The sequence below is a fragment of the Sceloporus occidentalis genome, unplaced genomic scaffold, assembly GCF_023333645.1.
Source record: "Sceloporus occidentalis isolate IW3139 unplaced genomic scaffold, rSceOcc1.0.p SCAF_78, whole genome shotgun sequence".
NCBI lineage: Eukaryota > Metazoa > Chordata > Lepidosauria > Squamata > Phrynosomatidae > Sceloporus > Sceloporus occidentalis.
The window spans coordinates 1991886-2013065 of record NW_028317058.1 but is presented as its reverse complement, the minus strand read 5'-3'; the positions used below and the strand labels follow the sequence as shown (position 1 = coordinate 2013065).

Sequence of the window (21180 nt, the reverse complement as noted above, 5' to 3'; positions counted from 1 at the left end):
AACACTGTAATGATAGCTTCCCCAAAAAATGCTTTCTGTGGATAGATCATCCTGCTATACACATCAAACGGAAAACATTAAAAATAAACTTGGATTTAGCTATAATTCTATATTAGGACTATAATGTCTTGTAATTTAGACCTGTATTAGCCAGACTTATTATAGCTGGATAAATATTTTAAAAAATATTTTTGAAAAATGTGCTTAGTGATCCTGAATGACTCAAAGAGAGAGCCAGATACAGAGGGAAAAGAAAACATATATATATATATATATATATATATATATATATATATATATATACACACACACAGTCTGTAAAATGAATCCAGGACTGAATTCAACGTACGGATTCTAGGAAGGATGTTACATGCTCTGTTACAAGCTCTTTGTATATGCCTACTTTACCCATAGCATATGGTAAGAGTTTTCACCTACATACCGCTGCTTCAATCTTTTCAGAATAAAAAGTGACTTATATGACCATGGCCATAACAGGGATCGACTAAGCGGGCCTGTCCCTTTAAGGCCAGCAGCCTCCAAATGGTGTAGGTGTGGCCACCAGCTGTATATGCCCAGCTGCTTGTTAGGATTTATATACTTTTAGACATGTAGTTGTGATGATCCAAACTCTATCAGACATTTGCCTGTTGTGCCAGATTGCCAGACCGGACCTGAATCTCACCTTAACTGACTTTTAAAGACAAACTATTATACAAAAACATGTTTCTATTGTGGAACTGTATAAAATGCTATAATTCCAGGCCTGATGATAAGACGTAAAAACAACTGTCTACATGTTGGTTGACCTGCTCAGGCATTCCCTCGCCTGCCTTTCTATAAAACCTGCAGAAGAGCCCACATGAGAAATCTCATCTCTGTGAATATGCTTGGAATCTAAACAGGGACTGGGTACGGTTCTTTACTTGTTGGTGCACAGAATTATCAGCTGTGTCTAAATGTTGTATGCTGGTGAGATTTTTGTCTTTCTTCACTAATCTAAATTGGCTGCATATATAATATACCGTGCTTTCGGAATAGTAAGGAGAAAGAGTTTGGCTTTGTACTCATCATTTCCTGATGTACCCAACGCAACATCAAACTATGAGAGAAGAAACCATCACTTCCTCCATCCCATTCTTTCAAGATATACGTTCATTTACAGCAGAATCCAACGGAAAACTTAAGTATAAAATCCAGTAGCGTTGAAGTAATGTATCCTCAAATTGATAAAAAAAGTTCTATTTCATTTTTTTTTTTCAATAAACATGCTGTACCTGTGGACCCGAAAGGCTGCTGCCATTGCCAGTCACGTAATATTTTTGGGTGACTTTACCTCCTCAATCACCACACTGAGCTGATTCTTTATGGCAGTGGTAATGAAGTTCCCGGGGTATAAAATCTTTTCCTCCATTAGTCTGCGTCTCCGGATATTGTTTATTGTTTACAAAAATGTAGTATGGCAAGTGTTTGTCTTGTAAATTATGCTAAAATAACTAAGCTAGAACATATAGAAATGGCTAATATGCAGCTACATGGGGGGGGGGGACGATATTCCGCAAGAACTAGAATCTTTAATGTGATCCTTGTGATATAATATTTGGTGGGAGTTCTTCTTTAAGGTTTCCATAATATAATCAACTAATATGCAATAAGTATAGGGATTAATTGTGCAATTTAAGCAGTTTTCCAGGCATGTTGAATAGCTGATGTAGCAAATAAGACCTCTTATAACGCAATGGTTGGATGGGGCTTATTTGGAAAGAAGAAATAATTTTTTGCTGGAATTAACTCTTTAGCTGGATTCAACTTACTTAATAAACCAAGGTAACGGTTTATATATTTAATTTAAACATAAATATACCCTATCTTTTTATATTGAATACCTGAAAAATAAAGCTATAGGTATTTGATCTTCACTTTCTGAATGATGCATCTTTAATATATTAGAATAAAACTCATATTTTACAGGTTGATACAGCATACATAATAGTAATTAAAAAACGCATACAGCCCAGTATTTGGGAACTGCATTCAGGGGGGAAAAAAAAGGCATACATATTGTTTCTTAAAACCAAAACCCTGTAGCGTCTCGGTATTAGAATATCTGGTAATCCTACATGCACGCAGCTATTTTAATATAAATGTATTGTACCAAGGATTCTATAGAAAGTATATGACTTGAAGCGGCTTAGGAAAATATTACACCCTGCTGTGTGCCTGCGCGCTCCAGTTTTCACTGGACACCCTGTGGACCGTATAACATTAAGCACTCTCACCTTTCAGTAAACTCCTTTCTAATTGTTCTGTCTCTGCCATATGATCCCATTTAGTAACTTCTTGACAGCTTCCTGTGTGGTACTCCGCTCAGACTTCTATATAAACGTTCACAAACGGGTTTCATAATGTCCTTTTGCTCTCTCTCTCTCCCTCTTTCCTCTTTTTTTTTTTTCTTTCTAATTTTCCTATTAAGAGAGGTGTTCTCCGGGCCATTTTTTTGACACGGATTTGTTGACGTTTCTGCAGTTGTGCCAAACTAATCACAAGAACAATATCTACAACTCTTTAACGGAAGACAGCAAAATAAGAAGGAACTTGCATGTTACAGCCTGTACATCACTTGCACGTTCGGGCTCTAAACCGCCTTTTAAACATAGAACCAGATACCAGGAATCATACCGCGTGTGATCAGCAGGTCACACAAACACACACAGATATATATATTTATTATTATTATTATTATTATTATATTATTTTTTATTATTTAATTTTTTTGTTTGTTTCCTGACAAATCTATAAGCCTTTTTTTATTTACTATTAATCTGGTAATATCTAAATTGCAAGCTTGCCATCCAGATTGTAAGCAAGGCCGTTACTTAATTTATCGGTTCTTCTGTCAATTCTAGTTTTGTCTTACACTTTGAATGTACGTATTAAAAGAAGCGATGTATATACATAAAGATAATAAGAATTAAAGTCTCTGCATATACAATGTGTCCTTTTTTTTTTTTTTTTTAACACAATGATCTTTTTTAAAATAGTTAAAACTTGATTTTTTTTACAAAATTCTTTCCTTGAACAAAATGACAAGACCTCTAATCTCTCTGGAGGCAGGTAAAAGAGATGATATGGCAGACACCTCAAGGGTATGTTGCAGAAGGGAAGCATTTTCCAGGATAAAATAAATTCTTGAACAAGAGGTCATGCTCTAAAGCTGTAGGGGGTAAATGAGGAGAAATGTGAGAAAGAGCCGTCTAACAAAGAGAGTGCTCTTTTTAGGCAGTGGAATTTAGTGATGTTAAGTGCCCTGTCTACTAGTTACAATATAAAAAAACAACCTTGAAATGCGTAGTATTTTACAGTCATATCGTCACGCACACAGGAAGGAATGCGGTAGCGATGGAGGTAGGGGTTCATTTATCTTGCCTGACTTTGGGAGATAAATCGTGCTGCTATGAAGACCTGGAATCTAAAATGAAAAGAAAAATCCATTTTTGGGGACTTTTGTGAATGTTAACACAACTTTACAGGGACAACGTGGTCATTTCCAGGAACCTGATGTTTTAAATCTAAGAAGGGTTTACCATCAGCGGCCTCCTCACACCAGTAGGCAGGAGCTCGCCATTTCTGCACACAAGATCCGAGCAATACCTGCAAAGGGTGTCATCGCGGGCAAAGAGGAGGACAGAGACAGAGAGAGGTGGTGGAAAATGCTCCTACAACCAGGGCCGGCCTTAGGGGTGTGCGACCTGTGCGGCCGCACAGGGCGCCATGGCAGCAGGTGCGCCTGCCCGGGACATAAATTAAAACATTTTTTTTTTAAACTTTATTTAACATCCTTCATGTTAAATAAAGTGAAAACAAAAATAAATAAATGATCTTTTAATTTAAGTCGTAGGCAGTTGCTCGGCAAGTTTTCAGCAACCGCTATTTAAGTGACTATATATATATATATATATACATATATATATATATATATATACATATATATACACACACACACACACACACACACACACACACACACACACATTTTCTCCCGCATAAAGATATCCTAAATCTAAGAAGAATTATTAAGGTCTGAGTCCTTACATCAGGACAATTGGTCAGAAAAGATGGGCCATGTTTTATGTTTCTATATAGACTTGCTTTAAATTCAATGTACAAAGTACATCAGGGTCGAATGGACAATCACAATCCTTTTTTTTTTCTTTTTTTTAGCTTCCCCCGTTCTCAATTTCTGACGGATGTACAGAGGTTCATGGCTGTAACTACTTGTAGTTGTTAGAATGTTACTAGGATATAGGGACTAGTAACAGCCTACTCTTGTACGTCCTATTTAAAGCCGATCTGTAATTTTTACTCCTTTGTTGCCATCGAGACATTATTTGCACTCTTCTCTCTATTGGCATAAGACTACACAATAATATTTATTTTATTAATATTAATTTCAATATATTTTAGTGTAGTATAGAAAAAAAAAAAAAAACATCAAGGGACAAGTGCCACTTGTTGGGTATGAAGTTGACATTCATGGCACCGGCCGTATTAAAGCAGAAAAAGGCTTTATCGCTAAGCCAATCCATGATGGAAGGAGGACTGCTTCTGACAACAAACAGGATATTCTGAAATTTCCCAAGCTTCATATAACTACAATAGCTGTGTCTCAAATCCTAAAGTTGACTCTATTTAAATGTCACTCACGCAGGTGCGCTGGAAGCGCAGGTGATATTATGAGACTAGTACATAAACTTTGTGGCTGGAGAAACAGATCGGTGCAGCTGTAAAAACAGTGAAATAAAGTGAATATTATTTTATCAAACGTCTTGCTTGTCACTAATAATTAAAAATGAAGGAAGGAAATTGTGAGTAACAGTTCTCCTTTCATAGGCAGGTAGGGTCAGCCCAGCGACAGATAGGTAAAGGAAATGCTTTAGACATTTGTAATCCAGACATTGCATTTAAAAAGCAAAAATAATAATTAGGCAGCTTGTGATTGATCCCATCTATGTAATCACTGCTACTTAAAATGAGCTCTGTATTACGTATGAGCAGTCTCTCTGATTTACAGTAGTCGTAGTAATGAAACCTTAACTTCTTGACTGCTGGACAGTGACTAATACATTGCAATTACTTCCTCAGCAGTTTGGCAAAAAAAATGTAAATGCTCCGGCTCTTACAGGTTTTTGCATTTACTTATCCCGGGCAGATTGTTGTTTGAGAAAATAATGTTTCTTATTAACCCCAGTGGAGATCGAATAATGCGAGTACTTGAATATGCATTCTTCAAAACCTAAAATAAAAACTAACACTTGTAGAAGCTGCAGCCCATGGTCCAACTATTCTTGTTACTGATTGGCTGTTTGCCGCAGCCAATCGGTGGCAAGATATCGCCCCCGTTAAAATCAATGGAAGTGTTCAGAGAGCCAGTGCTGGAGCTGACGGGCGGTAAATATATTACGTGCAAGGAGATCTATTCAGCAAAACACATCTCCTGCACGGAAAATAGCAAGAGCAAAGAGCAAACGCACATGGGGGGATTCTGCAGAATTCTGCATGCATTTCTAAAAAGACACAATAGAAATGTAAAGGGACCTTACAGCTATCACATGCATTTAAGAACATATGATGGCTGGAACGTCTCCTTAGACTAGGAAGTGCTCATTTGTGATTCTGCGACTGGTCAAAATATTTCCAAAGCTAAAAAGGAACACAGACATCTTAATACAAAATGGTTGATTTGCTTTAAATACACCAAGTATTTATTGTCATCATCTGTGAGTACATATAGGAAGTTTGGACACTTGTCACTAAAGCTTGACCAATTTAGGGACTGAAGAGGTGCTTTGTCATTCTTATGTAGAATACATCAGCTGAAACAAGATACTTAAACACGAGAACAAGCCCCTTGAAACCTACTATTGCCACTTTCTCTATGAAACCTACAATTGCCACAAGGTTTTGCCAGCAGTCATAGTTAGCATACACACCAAGGGCTGGGGTTTAAAGGGAGTTTCACGTAACTCTGCCCACTCCCTTTATGCCACCCATTTTTGACCATTCCAAACATTTTCTACTTTTTTTTGTATTGGTTCACCCATGTACTACCTAATCCCAGCTTAAAAAGCTTTTATTTCTTTATAATGAACCTAATTTTTGTATGCATTAACATAATTTTTATAATAAGCCTGTAGCAATTTAAGTAAAATTATGATGGTGTAACATTCCAGTATCCAAACAATTACAAGTGTCTAGTGTGAAAATAAAAGCCAGTAGAAATTTTTCCAAAATATTAGACAAAAAAAAAATAAATCACAGAAAATACATACTTTCAAAAATAGAACAACAAAATTGTTTAAATATCTAAATAACAGAAATACATATTTTACACCAGTATAATTATAAATATAATACGATACGAACAAAGCTATAACAAAAACAAATGCACGTCCACGACTGGATAATGTTATGATACCGAAAGAAGCGGACAGTGAAATACAGAGAGATGAGTGTGCTGGAAATGGATGTAATTCACGGGAACAATGTAAAACAGATTGCATAATAACATATTTTGATTTTTTTTTTCCCAACTCACTTGTGACCAATCTCATGTGCAATAGTAAATGCTGAGCCTAAGCCAATGTCTTCATTAATACTGCAGCTCCTCTCTGGTTCACACATTCCAGCCACCGAGGCCAAGCCTAAATAAACAGAAGGAGACACAAAGGGTCAAGCCAAGGTGTTTCAGTCTTATAAATGCTTGGATTCTTTTTAATAACCTCTACATATAGAAGGAGCAGTTGGCAAAAGGTTAACTTTCGAGTCATTTACAAAATCACTGGGGGGAATTTGCAGGCTAGACATTAATATTTTTTGAACTGCAGTCAGTGCTGGAAAATGTCTAGACGAGGGGTTAGATTTATAAATTTTACTTCTGGTAACTTGGGACCACCAAGAAACATGAGCCAGGAGAGGGAATTCAACAAAGTATTTTTACTTTCACATTCTTGAGGCAGCAGTAAGCAAAAAAAAAAAAAAGTGTCCACGTTATTTTTCTAGAGTGCTGTTTAAGTTTAGTGGGTTCAGGAAGAAAAAAAAAAAACACATAAGCAAGTTTTTATTTGTCTAAAAAAAATCTGAATCGTTAAAAAATTCAGTTTTTTCCCCCCAACATAACAAAAGCTCCATGAACGCTTTGGTGGAAGCGGTTATATTTAAATGAAAATGTAATATCTGTCAAACTGGTAAGGTATATTTAAACCATAGCAAAACATAGTGGTGGTGTTGCTCTTGGCCAATTACCTCTACCATCCATTATTTTGTAGTGTAGCCCCCAGCAAGGCCTTGAGTTTTCTCATTTCTAGCACAGTTCTGTACTTCGCAGAACCTTGTGCTATATCCATATTCCCAGGAGATCCCTTTGCAGGCTCCTTCCCTCTCTCCCCAGAAATTTGCGTTCCTCGTTCCCCATCGGCAAGCAGAGATTTGTCCTTCCTCCCTACCACCAGGACAGCCTTGTGCTCTCAAAGCTTCTACCAAACACATTAGTAACATAGCGAAGGGATTGTTCTTAGAACTGACTGCACAATGCCACAAGCTAGAATGACATTGCGTTGGCTTTCTGATAGGTCGCAAAAGATGTCAAGAACCATCAAGCAGGGCCCTTTTGTAATAACCGATTAAGCTTGATAGCCACCGTATCTCAGAATATTGCCATTTATATTTGTATATAGGTGTGAAATACAGAAAAGCCCACTACATAATAAAAATACAGAGCTAGGAAAGCCATGGAGAGGTGTGAGCTTTGGCCAAGCTCGCAGACCTATTTGTAGTTGTTAGTTAATGATGGACTTCATTAAGGGATACTCGCCTTTGAGGTAGTTTTTTTGGGGGGGGGCATCAATAATCCCCCCCCCAATGTAGGTTGGAACTTATTAATTCATAATACTACTCAGAAAGGCCGAAGTGATGAGACAAAAAATGTCAGGCCCTAATGACCCAAGTCACGTGTGGTGGACTACTTTCATCATTGGTCATTGATTCCCAATTAATTACCAGCAAATGGACTTTGATTTTACCATAGTTTCTCAGATGACTGTGGTGACTGTTGAGTGGCCAATAGTGGCTCCATAATAATTTCCTGACATGTGCTTCCAGAGTGCTGAATATTTATATATATATATGGTACCATGGTATATAACAAGGACACAGCAAATAGTAGGGGTTAGATGAATGCCCACTATTCCCAAACCATAACCAGCTCCATAACACTTGGAAAGTTCACACTAGGGGTATTTTATTGAGAAAAGGGTTGTGCTGAAAGGACTCCGCTGAAAAAAGACCTGACAGAAGTGGAAAATGATGCTAAAAGGTGTACTTAATTGGAAAAAATCTACTAGGAATAGGTGTAGAGCAAGGTTGGGAAAAAGTCTTGCATTCTTTACAGTATGTCCACCCCAGGGAAAGAAGAAAAGAAATACTACATTGTGTATGTGTACCCCAGGGAGGAGAAAAGAAGTGATGCATAGTGCAAAGAGTGTTTTGCATTTAACAAACAGACACAGGTTAAAAACCCAATTTACAAAACTGTCGGAAAATCTCAGGCATGAAAACATTCAAGAAGACCTGGAGAGCACATACTGTGAAGGATTCAAGATGTCCATTCTACCATTTAAAGTAAACATACTACAGACAACGTCTTATGTTGATTATTGGAACAGTGAACGCATTGTTTACAGTAGATACGTAATGATACTGTAAAAAAGTACAACACAGTTCTTTAGAGCAAGATCTAGTTTTTTGCAACCTAGTTCTAAATTAAGCGTATTACATAAAAGTATGTATCATGCCCAAGATTCTACAGTATGCTCCCTTTCGGAGTACAGTATGTGCAGCTTACTGTAATTATTGATGGTACTATAATGTGTATTGATATTGACACTATTGACACTATGTACTTTATTTATATACTCTGTATATGTATGATTTGTACATATGTATGTTTATTATAGATTATATATACTTGTATTATACTACGTAAAATAATTCTTTGTATGTGAACACATATTACATTTTAACAATTAATGTCCAGTAGAAACAATAGTGAGAACTGCAGTATTAAGCCCATTGAATGCGGCCATTTTACCACAAATAACACTACTTTATGCACAATAAGATCCTAATGACAGACAGATGGACATCAGGACACTAAAACTGCCTAGTGCAATATATGGCCATGCCTCTTCCATACACACCCTATAAAGTAAACTAATATTTAAAACAGACAGAATCGTTTTTATGGCAAAATTACAAACATAAAGGACAAGGTTCTAGGAGCATGGGTGTCTTTTCAGAGCCTTTCAAGAGTAACCTAATAGCCATAGCCAGAAGTCCATAGTCACCAGAAAAGTATTGCTGATCACAATGTGTTGATGAAAGGTTAGAGAAATTCAAGTGGAGTTTGAAATGGAGCTCCAGAACAGAGAAGGTTCTGAATGGTTATTCATGTGTTATTGACCTGCTCTTCCACTTAAGCAGCCTGCAGCGACTCAATGAGTACCTGGGGCCGTCTGATTCTATGTTAGCCTTCAGTAAAGTGATTTGGCATGGTCAAGGCATATCAGACTTACTAGGGGTTACGCAGAGAGCGATTCTGAAGGAAAATGGTAAACATGGTGCAATTACCACAGCAACCAATGGCACGTTCCTGGCGGTTCTGCCACTTTGGAAGATAATTGGTATTTATATACTGCTGTTATTTTTGAAATAGTTCATCCCTGCTAATAACATAAGGTACTATATCAGCGTGAAGACTAAATCACTGTATTTCACTTTCCAAACAAAGCCCTTTTTAACGGCAGCAGTTGGATATGGGGTATTGCTTTTCAGTTTTGGGGGAAATTCTGTGTTTTCCTTCAGAGTCTGCAAGAAAATCAATTTACATGGAACTTCTACTGTATGGATGCAAATAAAAGAAATATGCAGACAACTTATCCACCCTCAATCACGTTAGTAAAAACAAGTCCCAATTCAACCGATTAACAGGCTGATTTTATACAATAAATAGAACAACTGTATTTTACTGGAAAAAAAAAATGAAAAGACCATACATTACCATTTATTGCTTCATACTTCTTGGAAAAATACACACTTGGAAGAGAGTGTACCCAAAGGAGAAGGGGGCTCCTTCATCGCAGTGAATACCCCAATACAGAATAAACCAATGCCATGTTTGTTCAGGATGCGAACGGCTTTTAAGATGTCAGGACATGATCAGATTGGCATGCATTATGTTTCCTGTTATAGGAGCCTGTGATTTGTTACAAACTGGCAGATGAACCCAAGACCATTGGAAAGCCTCGACATCCTGAAAAGGATATTTTTTTTATTTTTTTTAAATCCAAAGGCGCCTAAGATATAGCACTTTTAGTTATTGCACTGTTAGCCACTCAACTGAATCGCGTTTAATTCATTGGATTGAAATAAACTATTCTGCAAACGCACAGAAAAAAAAACAGTGTTGACAACAATAGTCATTATCTCATCGTTTTACAGTCCCGTCAACTGGACTCAAATCTCTCTGCTCCTTTTTCCGTAAAACCACGACTGATGCCATTTGGACCATTGCCTTCGTCCCCAAGAAAGCCATTGGAAAGAGGGTAGGAAAAGTTAGGAAGAGTGTCAGCCAAAGTGGGGTGGCCTTGAATTTCCCATTTATGTGGTCAATTCCTTAATTATACTACAGAGAAAATACCGATACAACCCCCTCTAGAGCAGAAAGGGGTAGAATGTTCAGCAACTCTGAAGGTTGGCTAAGTGTCTGAAGGAAGAAGGTGAGTGGAATAATGTAACTGTAGCACAATGATATGTGAGCAGCAGACAATAAAATGCAAAGTGAGGTGGGGCGGTAGAATTTGTGATTGATGGGATGAGGTCCTAGTCTAACGATAGTAAGGTCAATGAAGATGGGACTTTAAGAGTTTGGTTAAATTAATGCCTGAGGAAGAGACCTAACAACTTGGTCTCGAAAGCTCGCAATTAAACTCTCAGTTAGCCAATAAATGGTATCATTTTAACTATACTTTTCTCCTGTTTTCTCAACGGCTAACACGGTACAAAACCTTTTTATCAGTTAAATCTTTTGAGCAGAAGGGGTTCATTTTAGATGTTCCTTATCTGATAATGTGTCTGCGTTATCAACTCTTTCCTAGATTTAGGTGGTTGGCTTCTGATAGAGGGATCGTTTGATTGAGAATATATAAGCTAGAGCTTATTATATTAAGGTTGGATGTACAGGCAGAGATCCACAGGTCAAATACTCTGCACTTCTGAGCATTGAAAAGGAAGAAGAAAACTTAAGAATGAAAGAGAGGTAAGAATGCAGCCATTCGTGGTAACACTGGTGCCAAAGAAGTCAGTTTTGAGGGCTTGAGTTAAAAAGATAATTTGGTACATTGGCCACAATTAAGTAATAAACAATGGGAAACTCAAGAATTATAATATTTGCACGTGTTTTGATATCAGTTATAATGTATAGGCTAGATTTATTTTCAGAGGATGCACATGGCCCTCGAGGTAGATCCTCCACTTCACTTGCTTTCAACCAGCAAAACACAGGGATTCCACCAATACTCAACTGGAGGACCCCACGTGTTCACACCAGTTGCTGTGCTAAGTATTGTAACTGCCCTTACGTCAAATGTAACAAAACTTACTCAAATTATATACTGTAGAACAAACACTTCATAACTAGAATACGAATATTTGTCTTAAATGCAAAACTAAACAAATGCAATATAACTATTTCAAAATAGAAATTGCAGACAAATAATAAGAATGTCAACTAAGGTTGTTTATTGAGAAAAGTACATGCTGTTAATATCAAGAAGTACATGCTAGAAGTTTGCATCCCATCCCACATAAAATAACCCATTATTTGTTGGAAGCACCAATTACTTATTTTAGCTAATTTTGGTCCATTTTATTTATGCCCTGACACAAAGCGTGAGCTAACACTATATTTTTGTTCTTGGGAATGGGACTTAATCAGAATGTACAGATTAATTCACTTATTTTCATGTTCTGCTCTAGTTATGTCATCACTCAGTAAACCAGAAAGATTTTTACTTGTCTTGTACTCCAGACAAAGGTAACGTATTCAGTCCACATATGTTTCCAAACAGCCTACAGAGATCAGGAAGGTCAGAGCCTTGAAGGTGGGCCTGTCATCTAAAAAAATAACAGCTGATTTTAATTTTATTGAACCGTTTTCCTAAATAGTTCAGTACGTAACCTAAAACTTTCAATAATAACAGAGTCTATGGACACTTGTTGTGTGTCATTGGGAAATACACTTATTTATTATATATATATATATATATATAATGATTAGGACACAGCAGCAATCCTAACTTTCGACATCATTAACCTTCACTACATATTGCCTATGGCATCGCACACCTCTCTATTGCATGTTTTTTAAATATCATTCATTGGTTTCCTTAATTTGTAACATATATTTGACCCAATGTAATAATTGTGTATCTTACAGGTACCAAAAAAATTAGTTTTTTTTGTGTTTTTCTTGCTGTGTTGATGATATCTGGAAGTTATATTACCATTTATTGTTGGCTTTCTGAGTGGGATTCTGAAAGCAGGGCTCATTACAGCACCGAGCCTAAGACAATTATAATGTGATTAACAAAGGAAACAAAATAAATGGTGAGTTTTGGTGCGCAGCTTATTGTTTCAACTAACGAGCTAATAATCTTATTTGAACTAATGAGCTACTTCAACTAGTTAGGATCAGACAAGTAAAAGTCAAAAGAGTGCAACCATCCCACTGCAAAACTGCAAAGTTACTTTTAAAGTTAATTACATTTTTAAAACATTATAGATAAATAAATATATATATACATATATATACACACACACACACACAAGGCATGCATTATATATATAAATATATATATATATATATATATATGAGATCAATATTAGTAAGATCAATTTCTACATAGCGCTTATAAACTCTTGAAATGATAAAGTTCATTTAAATGAAATCCTCTTAGTTCCATATGCCTATTAAATGCTAGTATTGGAAAACAGTTGAAATTAAACGAGTATAATTGGGAAGGGTGAAACAAAGAAAAACACTAGAAAAATAACCCTTCCCACCAGGAACTCCTACTGTGTGAACAATAATCAGATGGAAAAATCACTTACAAAGGCAGCAATTTAATGCTCAGCTCTTGAGTACAAATGCAAAAATTCCCCAAAGAGGAATTGGGAGTTTTTATCCATCACTACGCCTTTTTATACAAACTACAGTCCTGGTTCATTTAAACATAAGGCTACTGAGCCTGGTGAAAGATTCCAAAGAGGAAACTTAGCTAAAAACACATTTATTTAAGGCAAACCACATGAGCCGGTTAGATAGCATAAACTGCTAGCCAGGGAGCAGTCTAACTAATAGCGCATATCAATGATTCAATACCATGCTTGCAGTTCACAAGATAATTTGTTTCAACTGACGTAACTATTAGAATTTTAACAACCAAGACCTCTTTTATACAGTAAGGTTATTTTTCCGGACACTATCGTGGACCTGAACTGGGTGGAAATAAATCAGTTTCCTACTTGCTTGGTAAATTGGAATCATCTCAGGAACATTTTTTTATCACTGATTACAGCTGTCGGAGGAGGAACGCCCTACATTAATCTACAAAATTTTCAGCGTTTAATGACTTACAAGATTGTGTTCGCCTCAAAAGATTTGTTAACCCATTGAGAGACCCAAAACTGGACAATGGTATTAGCATACTTTATTTGACATCATTAGGGAAGAATGAAATAAGTAATAAAATATTTTCTTTTTTAAACTTTGTTTTTCAATGTTTTAGTAATTTTTCAAGGGGACGGCAGACATGGCTATAAATAATGTAGTATTTTTAAAGGAAATGTCATGGAAGACCAGAGAAAAATTGTTCATGTTGCTTTCAGAATTTGTATATGGGGAAGACTAGAACCTAGTCATGCTGTCAATCCAGATCGGACCAGCACCAGTAAGAACAAAAATGTGACATTAGACCCAACTTGAGTGTTTCAGATTCAAAGGGTTTTAGCCACACACAAGGAAAAATTATTGGAGGGGCACATACATTAACTTAAAAAACAAACATTGGTTTCAGCTCAGTCCAATCGAGGGTAAAACTAAGGAAGGTATCCATGCACACTTCAGTAAGTGAAAAAAATAAAGTTTTATTTAGATGATAGCACATGCCGATATTTTGACCTCAACGAGGTCTTCTTCAGGGGAAAACAAAAGCAGGCCAACTGAGGAGGAAGAGCTGGTACATTACACACTGTGAATGGAATAACATTTTAAAGATAAATTGTAACAATTTCTGTACACTTACCCAAAGTCCCACATGGCTTATTTTTGTATGTACAGATGTCATACCTATTGAACAGATAAAGGGAAAGGGTAATTACTTAAATGGTACATGGTTGGTAACTTATCGCACAACAATAAATATAGCAGAATTTCACATTGATTCAATAATTCATACAAGAACCAATAGGACATTCCATTTTCTCCCATCACCCATGGTCGAGTAGCATCAACAAACAACATACACAAACCAAAGGAAAGCTTTTTCTGGAATTATTCTAAGGTCTCAAAGAAAAAGCAGCATAGTAGTTGTAATCTTTTGGGAAATGGTCAGCTTCGCAACTCAAGTTAATTAACATGGTGACTTTAAATGTTTCATATCGACAGAAACTGCCCATTAGTATATTCAATCCAGTGCAATGAAGTCAACGAAATCAGTGGACTACAAATTAATACGAAGAGCATAATTATTCAGAACACCAATTATAGATTTTATCTGGACATAAACATTCTCTGCAAGAATTGTACCCCAGTGTAAAACACAGTTATATGGGGACTAGTTGAGAAAATCTCATCTGGTTCATATTATACATCAGCCGTTCCAATACAAGTCTAATGGTTTCTTTTCCACTATGTCAACAAGGTACAACTCATGCAAAAGTTGTACATTATCTCGAAATTTTGATGCTTGAGGACTGCTGGATAATACATTACTCATTGTTATTCAAGGTAAACTCAAGGCTTTACTGCTCCTAGTTTTCACGATGAGAGCACTACTGTTCAATACAAAGCACCATGAATGCTTTTTCTCAACTTATCTCACCTTTTTAATTCCATCCAACCCAGAGGGATCTGTACGTTTTTTTGGCATTTGCAGGCTTTTTTAGGACACCTGAATCAGCATATCTGATCTGGCATACTGGTAAGTGGGACACTAGCGTTTGGAACCTACAAAGACAATCTGCAATCCGTTTCCTTTGCTCTCCGCACGCGAGTCTTTCGGAAACGATAGGAAAATTTTAAATATATTTAGTCTTTGTCTTTTATCTCTGCTCCAATAGTTAAACCACAAATCAGTCTAACTATCCGCCAGCAAGTAGAGTGTCGGGAACTTCAGCATAGCCAGTGTAACCACAAGCAACATAATCACAGGCTCTGGCAACAAGCCAACTGGACAATGGCCAGTTGCAGGAAAAAAGGTAAAACTGGAATCTTGGGGGATCACCTGCTTCTTAACCCTTTAGGCTCACAAGTGGAGTACAGCACAAACCTCAAGCAAATTATAAAATACATGGCTGCAGAAAAAGATGCTCTCCCTGTTTAGAAATCAGTGTATGGAAGCTGCTGCTAAGCGTAGCTGCCGGTCTCCACAATAATCTCTCAAGTGCATAGTATCCTTGAACAAGTTTAAAAGACAGATAAAGCATTGCTTATACTTTCAGTGATTTATCCTGGCTTAGGCTGACTAGGCCTGTGGTGGCAGGTCCAGGGGGTGATCCTCTTGGGTGACCAGGCCCGCTGGTGTGCTGCTGCTCAATAGGCCGTTATAGCTCTGAGGTCTGATCTTAAAGCCTGTGCACCTTTAGGAGAGGGAGCGCAGGGATATGACATCATCACTGCAGAATATTATGATGCTTTATGAAATAATAAATACATAATATAATGCTCTTGCTTGTGAAAGAAAAAAGCTAGAATATCTCTCTGCCCAGTGATCAGGGTCCCATAATACACCCACAACTTCCCCTGACCGCAGTTTTGGACTCTTCTTGGAAGACAGGGTAAATCCAATGCAGTAGTTCTGAGCAACTCCATAAGGATAAAGGAACTTTACAAACAAAGCACTTAAGAGCACCAACAATTCCCTTTGCGTCATACACATTGAAATAAGAACCTAAAATCTGTATTTTTCTACACATTTTTTGTTCACGTTAGGTCTAAGCCTGCTGTAATGGAAAGCTATTTATATTTTAATTGTTTCCACTACTAGAGGCATTGTTTTATTTGTGGCTTCACTCTCTCTCCGAGCATAGTTTGTAGCGAATCCTGTTCTCTTCCAGGGGCAAAGGCGTTAAACATACCGTATTTGCTCGATTATAAGACGACCCTGATTATAAGACGACCCCCCAAAATCTGAATATTAACTTAGGAAAAAAAGAAAAAGCCTGAATATAAGACGACCCTAAAGGAAAAAAGTTTTACCAGTAAATGTTAATTCATGTAAACTATTTTTTTTAATAAAAGCTATGATTGAGAAAAATATTTTTTTTGTTTTTATTTCTTGTATTTTCCAACCTGTCCCCCAGTTACGCACATCTGCCCCCAGGCTTGCCACTCCAATATGGCACTGTGGCCCATGATATGCCTTTTAACCCTCTATATGCCACTGTGCCCCATGGTATGCCTTTTGACCCCCTATGTGCCACTCTGCCTCCAGAAATGCCTTATACCCCTATATGCCACTCTGCCTCCAGAAATGCCTTATACCCCTATATCCCATTCTGGCATTTAGGGGGTTAAAATGCATATTATGGGGCAGAGTGGCATATAGGTGTATAAGGCATTTCAGGAGGCAGAGTGCTCTATTAAATGCCCCCTTAACGCCACTCCAGAAATGCCCTATGCCCCCATTTAACACACACACACACACACACACACACACCCTATACCCCCATTTAACTAACACACACACACACACACACTCTCCCCTCCCCTCCCCTCTCAGCCCTCTCTTACCGGTGCTTCCAGCCGGGGCAGCGGGTTGACGTCGCCTTCTGCTGCAGCCGGAAGGAGGTGGAGTTGGCAGCGGGGGTTTGTATCCGTCCGTCGCGTATACTTTCCCCGGCTGTCAGAGATCAGAGTTCCCCGCACCGGTGCGGGGAACTCTGATCTCTGACAGTCGGGGAAGGTTTGCGCGACGGACGCAGACAACCCCCGCTGCTAGCCACACCTCCTTCCGGCTGCAGCGGACGTTGTCTACGCGGATTGCGTAGACGTCAACCCGCTGACCCGGCAATACAGCAGGAAGCACCGGTAAGTAAGTGTGGGGGGGGGGAGACAGGAGGATCCAGGTCCCCTGCAGCGGTGCGGGGGATCTGGATCTTAGTCTCCTAATCAGACTCTATTTGAGGTCTGATTAGAAGACGACCCCGATTAGAAGACGAGGGGTATTTTTCAGAGCATTTGCTCTGAAAAAAACCTCGTCTTATAATCGAGCAAATACGGTATTTAACATTCTGTCAGCGGCAATATGGTGGTCATCACCACCACAACCCCTTCTTTTAATAACATACTAGGTTTTACATGCAACACAATACTTTCAACAACAAAGAAAGCAACCCCACTTTCTATACCCTGCCCAAAAATCCACTGTCTACTTGGTTTAACATAAAGTGGTATTCCACCACAGCACTCCGACCCCAAACTAAAATAATAATTCTGTTTTTATTTGCTGACCTTAAAATAGAAATTTGAAATAAAAAATGAGCAATTTTAACCAAGGGGAGGAAACGTATAATATAATGTATGTTAAAGCAAAAATAACTTTTCTATTATTAGTATTGTTTGACTTTAAAAGACTGCCACAGCTATCCAAACGTCTGGGGTGTAAATGGGATTTCAGACTGTGGCTAAAGTTAAATTGTTAGTTTCAGGAGATATACTTGCACATGCATTTGAACAAATAAAAAGCAGGTCATAAGACAGATGAACATATCATTACTATCCAGTGTAATGTGTAAATATTTGGGCAATCAATCGATTATTTTTATCTTTACTGAAATGCATAACATACTTGGCTAAAAATTATTTTAGAAAAACTTGAATCTAAAAAATTAAGTTTAATAAAGTGAAATAGGGGATTAATTTATATATACCAGTTTAATAAAGTATAGTGTTAAATTGTTAGCATTAAATTGATAACAATAACAATACATATGAACACGTAATTTACATACATGTTACCCTTTAACATACATTATTAAAGGGTAACATAGAAGGAAAGGAAAGGGTAATCTTTATTTTTAAAGCGTATTTTGGGCGAGAAGAAAATGATATCAAAGAAATGAACAAGTGCTTAGGTCGTAAAAAATGGAATATAATTGTATTTTCTTTTAATATTTCTTAACAATAGAAATAGTAAGTTGTTTAAATAAATGAAAATACATTTCAACATTGTCTGGCACTATTTTTCTATTTTCTTGTGCATTTTTGTGTCTTCTGCAATATTTTGGATCATTGTTATATATATATATATATATATATATATAACAATGCTATTGTTTTATTTTAGGTGTTTGACTTTGACATGATTCCATTTTGTGCGGTTTGTATTGTTTCATTCCATAAACAATAACTAAAAGAATAATCAAATAATCAGTAAATAAAGTAAAGATACTAAAATGCACCTCAGGAAATTAACATATGTATGAATAAAATAGTGTATTCCACATTAGTACTTGAATGCCAACAAAAAATAAAAGTAGCGTGCAACTACAAGAACACATTTACTAATCTATCCACTGGATCTGCATTACTAACTTTATGGCACAAGGCTAGTTTTCCATTAGGATTGACTAAATGTGTCTAATGCATTTCAAAAAGAATTTTCATAAAGAACACGTTAAGTGCCACAGCCTCCAAAATTTAAATTTTGGTCAATACTAGCTTTCCTGAGCCAACTTCAGCTTTAGAAACTCTGCTATATCCAATAAACCTGAATGGGCCAAAAGGTAGTCAATAGGGTCTTTTAACTAAAATGCGAGTGTATGGTTGTTGGCTAAAAATGTGAATTTGTAGCAGTAAACTCGCACAAATTGGAAAAATTGGACTTGCGCTTAGACCTCCCAAAGGATTATTTTATTACCCCACCCTAGCACACAAGGGTTCGAGGAAGAAGTGGCTGATCATGAGCTTCCCCTTGATAAATAGGGGTTTTGGGGGCTCGTTTTTTCAGATTTGTTTTTTCAATCATGTCTTAGTTTTTTAATCTTTCTTGACAAACTATTTATACTGGAGGGTGTTTTTTTACTATTTTTTTCTCCAAATTTCAGCTAAGGGCATTCGTTCAACTTGCATGCTCTCGTCCGAAATGTGCAAAATTCAAACACATTTGCAATTGTTTTGCAAGTATTACCATTCAAACCATGCAAGTTTGGTCAGTCCGTGTAACCCTTAAGTTGACTGAAAACTCAACTTACATAGAATAGTATTGACTTCACAGAAAATGTTCACTGTCCATCATGTCTTTCATGCTTGTTAAAAAAAAAAAAAAAAAAAAAAGGAATACAACTAAAAGAAGGGTATTCTTAAGACCTCTAGTCAAAAGGATTCTGTTTGACCTTTCTATTATTTCAAATATGCAGCTCCATTAACAGAGACAAGCACAAGGAAAAGAGTTAGGTGTTAAGTCCAAAAATGCGTTGAGTCCTGTTAAAGCATTCTCTGATGCTCCCATAGTCATCATCCATCTACTCAACCGTGAAATACCCTTAAATTATGGAAAAAGCCATATTGGCCTGGTAAATATACAGTTTAAGGTCCTATATTTATTTCAAAAGTAACCATTACATAGAGTAGCATCTGGTGGCTTTTCATGGAGATCTAAAAAACCACAGTTGCTCAAACTGCATACTCCATGTTACGTAATCATTGTACTTTGATGTCACTCAAAACTATATTTTGTGCATATATTGGTTAATATATCTTATTTTCTCCAGTGTCCAGAGATCTCCAGAACTTAAGATGGCACTATGACGCTGGGGTATTAAGAAACCACAATGACTACAGGTTATACCAGCTGTTATCTAATTACAGATATATTGATAAAACGAGGATTATCAATTATACACAATTTAGTGGCTCTAGCTCAAGCAGATATATAGATTTCAAGATTGTTTCATTTTACTGCTCAGTCTCCTAGCAAATTCTTACCACATCTTGACTAGCCTCATTTATTACATTTAAAAAGTCCCTGTATTTCAGTAATGGAAACACTGAAAACTTCATGTAAAAAAAACCTTAACATTTGCTTGATTTCCCAATCAAAATAGAATACTAAGGTGACTGCAATATATTCCGGCACTTACCAATACAGAAAGGCTATTGAGAACCGGGAAGTTTATTCTTGCTAAATAACTGTCCAGAAAGGTATCCCAAAAGACTCTTAGCTATAACAATGCCTCAAAATATCTAAGCAAACCCCCCCCCCCCATTAATATCCATCCTGCAGCGGACAACAAGCTGTTTTCACTGGAACTCACAAAACATTTCAGCTTCCACATTTCCGTCTCATAAATGACTCTTAGTCTTCAAAGGGCTCTGCATAATGAAATCTGATTTTTGACCTTTTACCATTATCTCATTAGTGGAATGCATGATCTCTGTCAAAAAAATAAATAATTAGCATTCCACAGGAAAAAAATTAAAATGCATGGGGTCAATGTTCTGTCTAAAATGAACTCTGGTCAAACTAGAATGCATTACTTGCTTGATCATAAAACAACTGCTAGAAATCATTGCCTTAGAAGCTGTATTAATCACTAATTAAAGCCTGTTTTTTTCTGCTCATCTCCTTTAATGCATTTTAGCCATTTAACCACTATGCGGAATAGTCGATGAGCTCCAATGATTTGTTTCAACAGGGCACTTCTCAACTTTTGTTTCCAAACTGTTCTGTGATGCAATCCATGTTGTAGAGTGCCGTGTAATATTATTATTAGCGCTTCTTACAATACATATATTCAAAGAGAATGACAAAACTAGAATTGAGACAAAGACAAGCCGATTCATTC

The 21180-nt window shown here is 36.9% G+C and overlaps 1 protein-coding gene across 2 annotated transcripts in view; it reads right to left on the bottom strand.

Annotated features, from left to right (window-relative positions):
- LOC149285512 (A disintegrin and metalloproteinase with thrombospondin motifs 6-like) overlaps positions 1 to 21180 on the bottom strand; it is a 123574-nt gene that overhangs the window by 64310 nt on the left and 38084 nt on the right. For both annotated transcript variants that reach the window (XM_089495249.1, XM_089495250.1), the window contains exons 7-8: positions 14418 to 14461; positions 6596 to 6701 (exon numbers count right to left, since the gene is read on the bottom strand). In XM_089495249.1, the coding sequence (XP_089351375.1) occupies positions 6596 to 6701; positions 14418 to 14461 (150 nt within the window). The remainder of the gene's footprint in view (positions 1 to 6595; positions 6702 to 14417; positions 14462 to 21180) is intronic.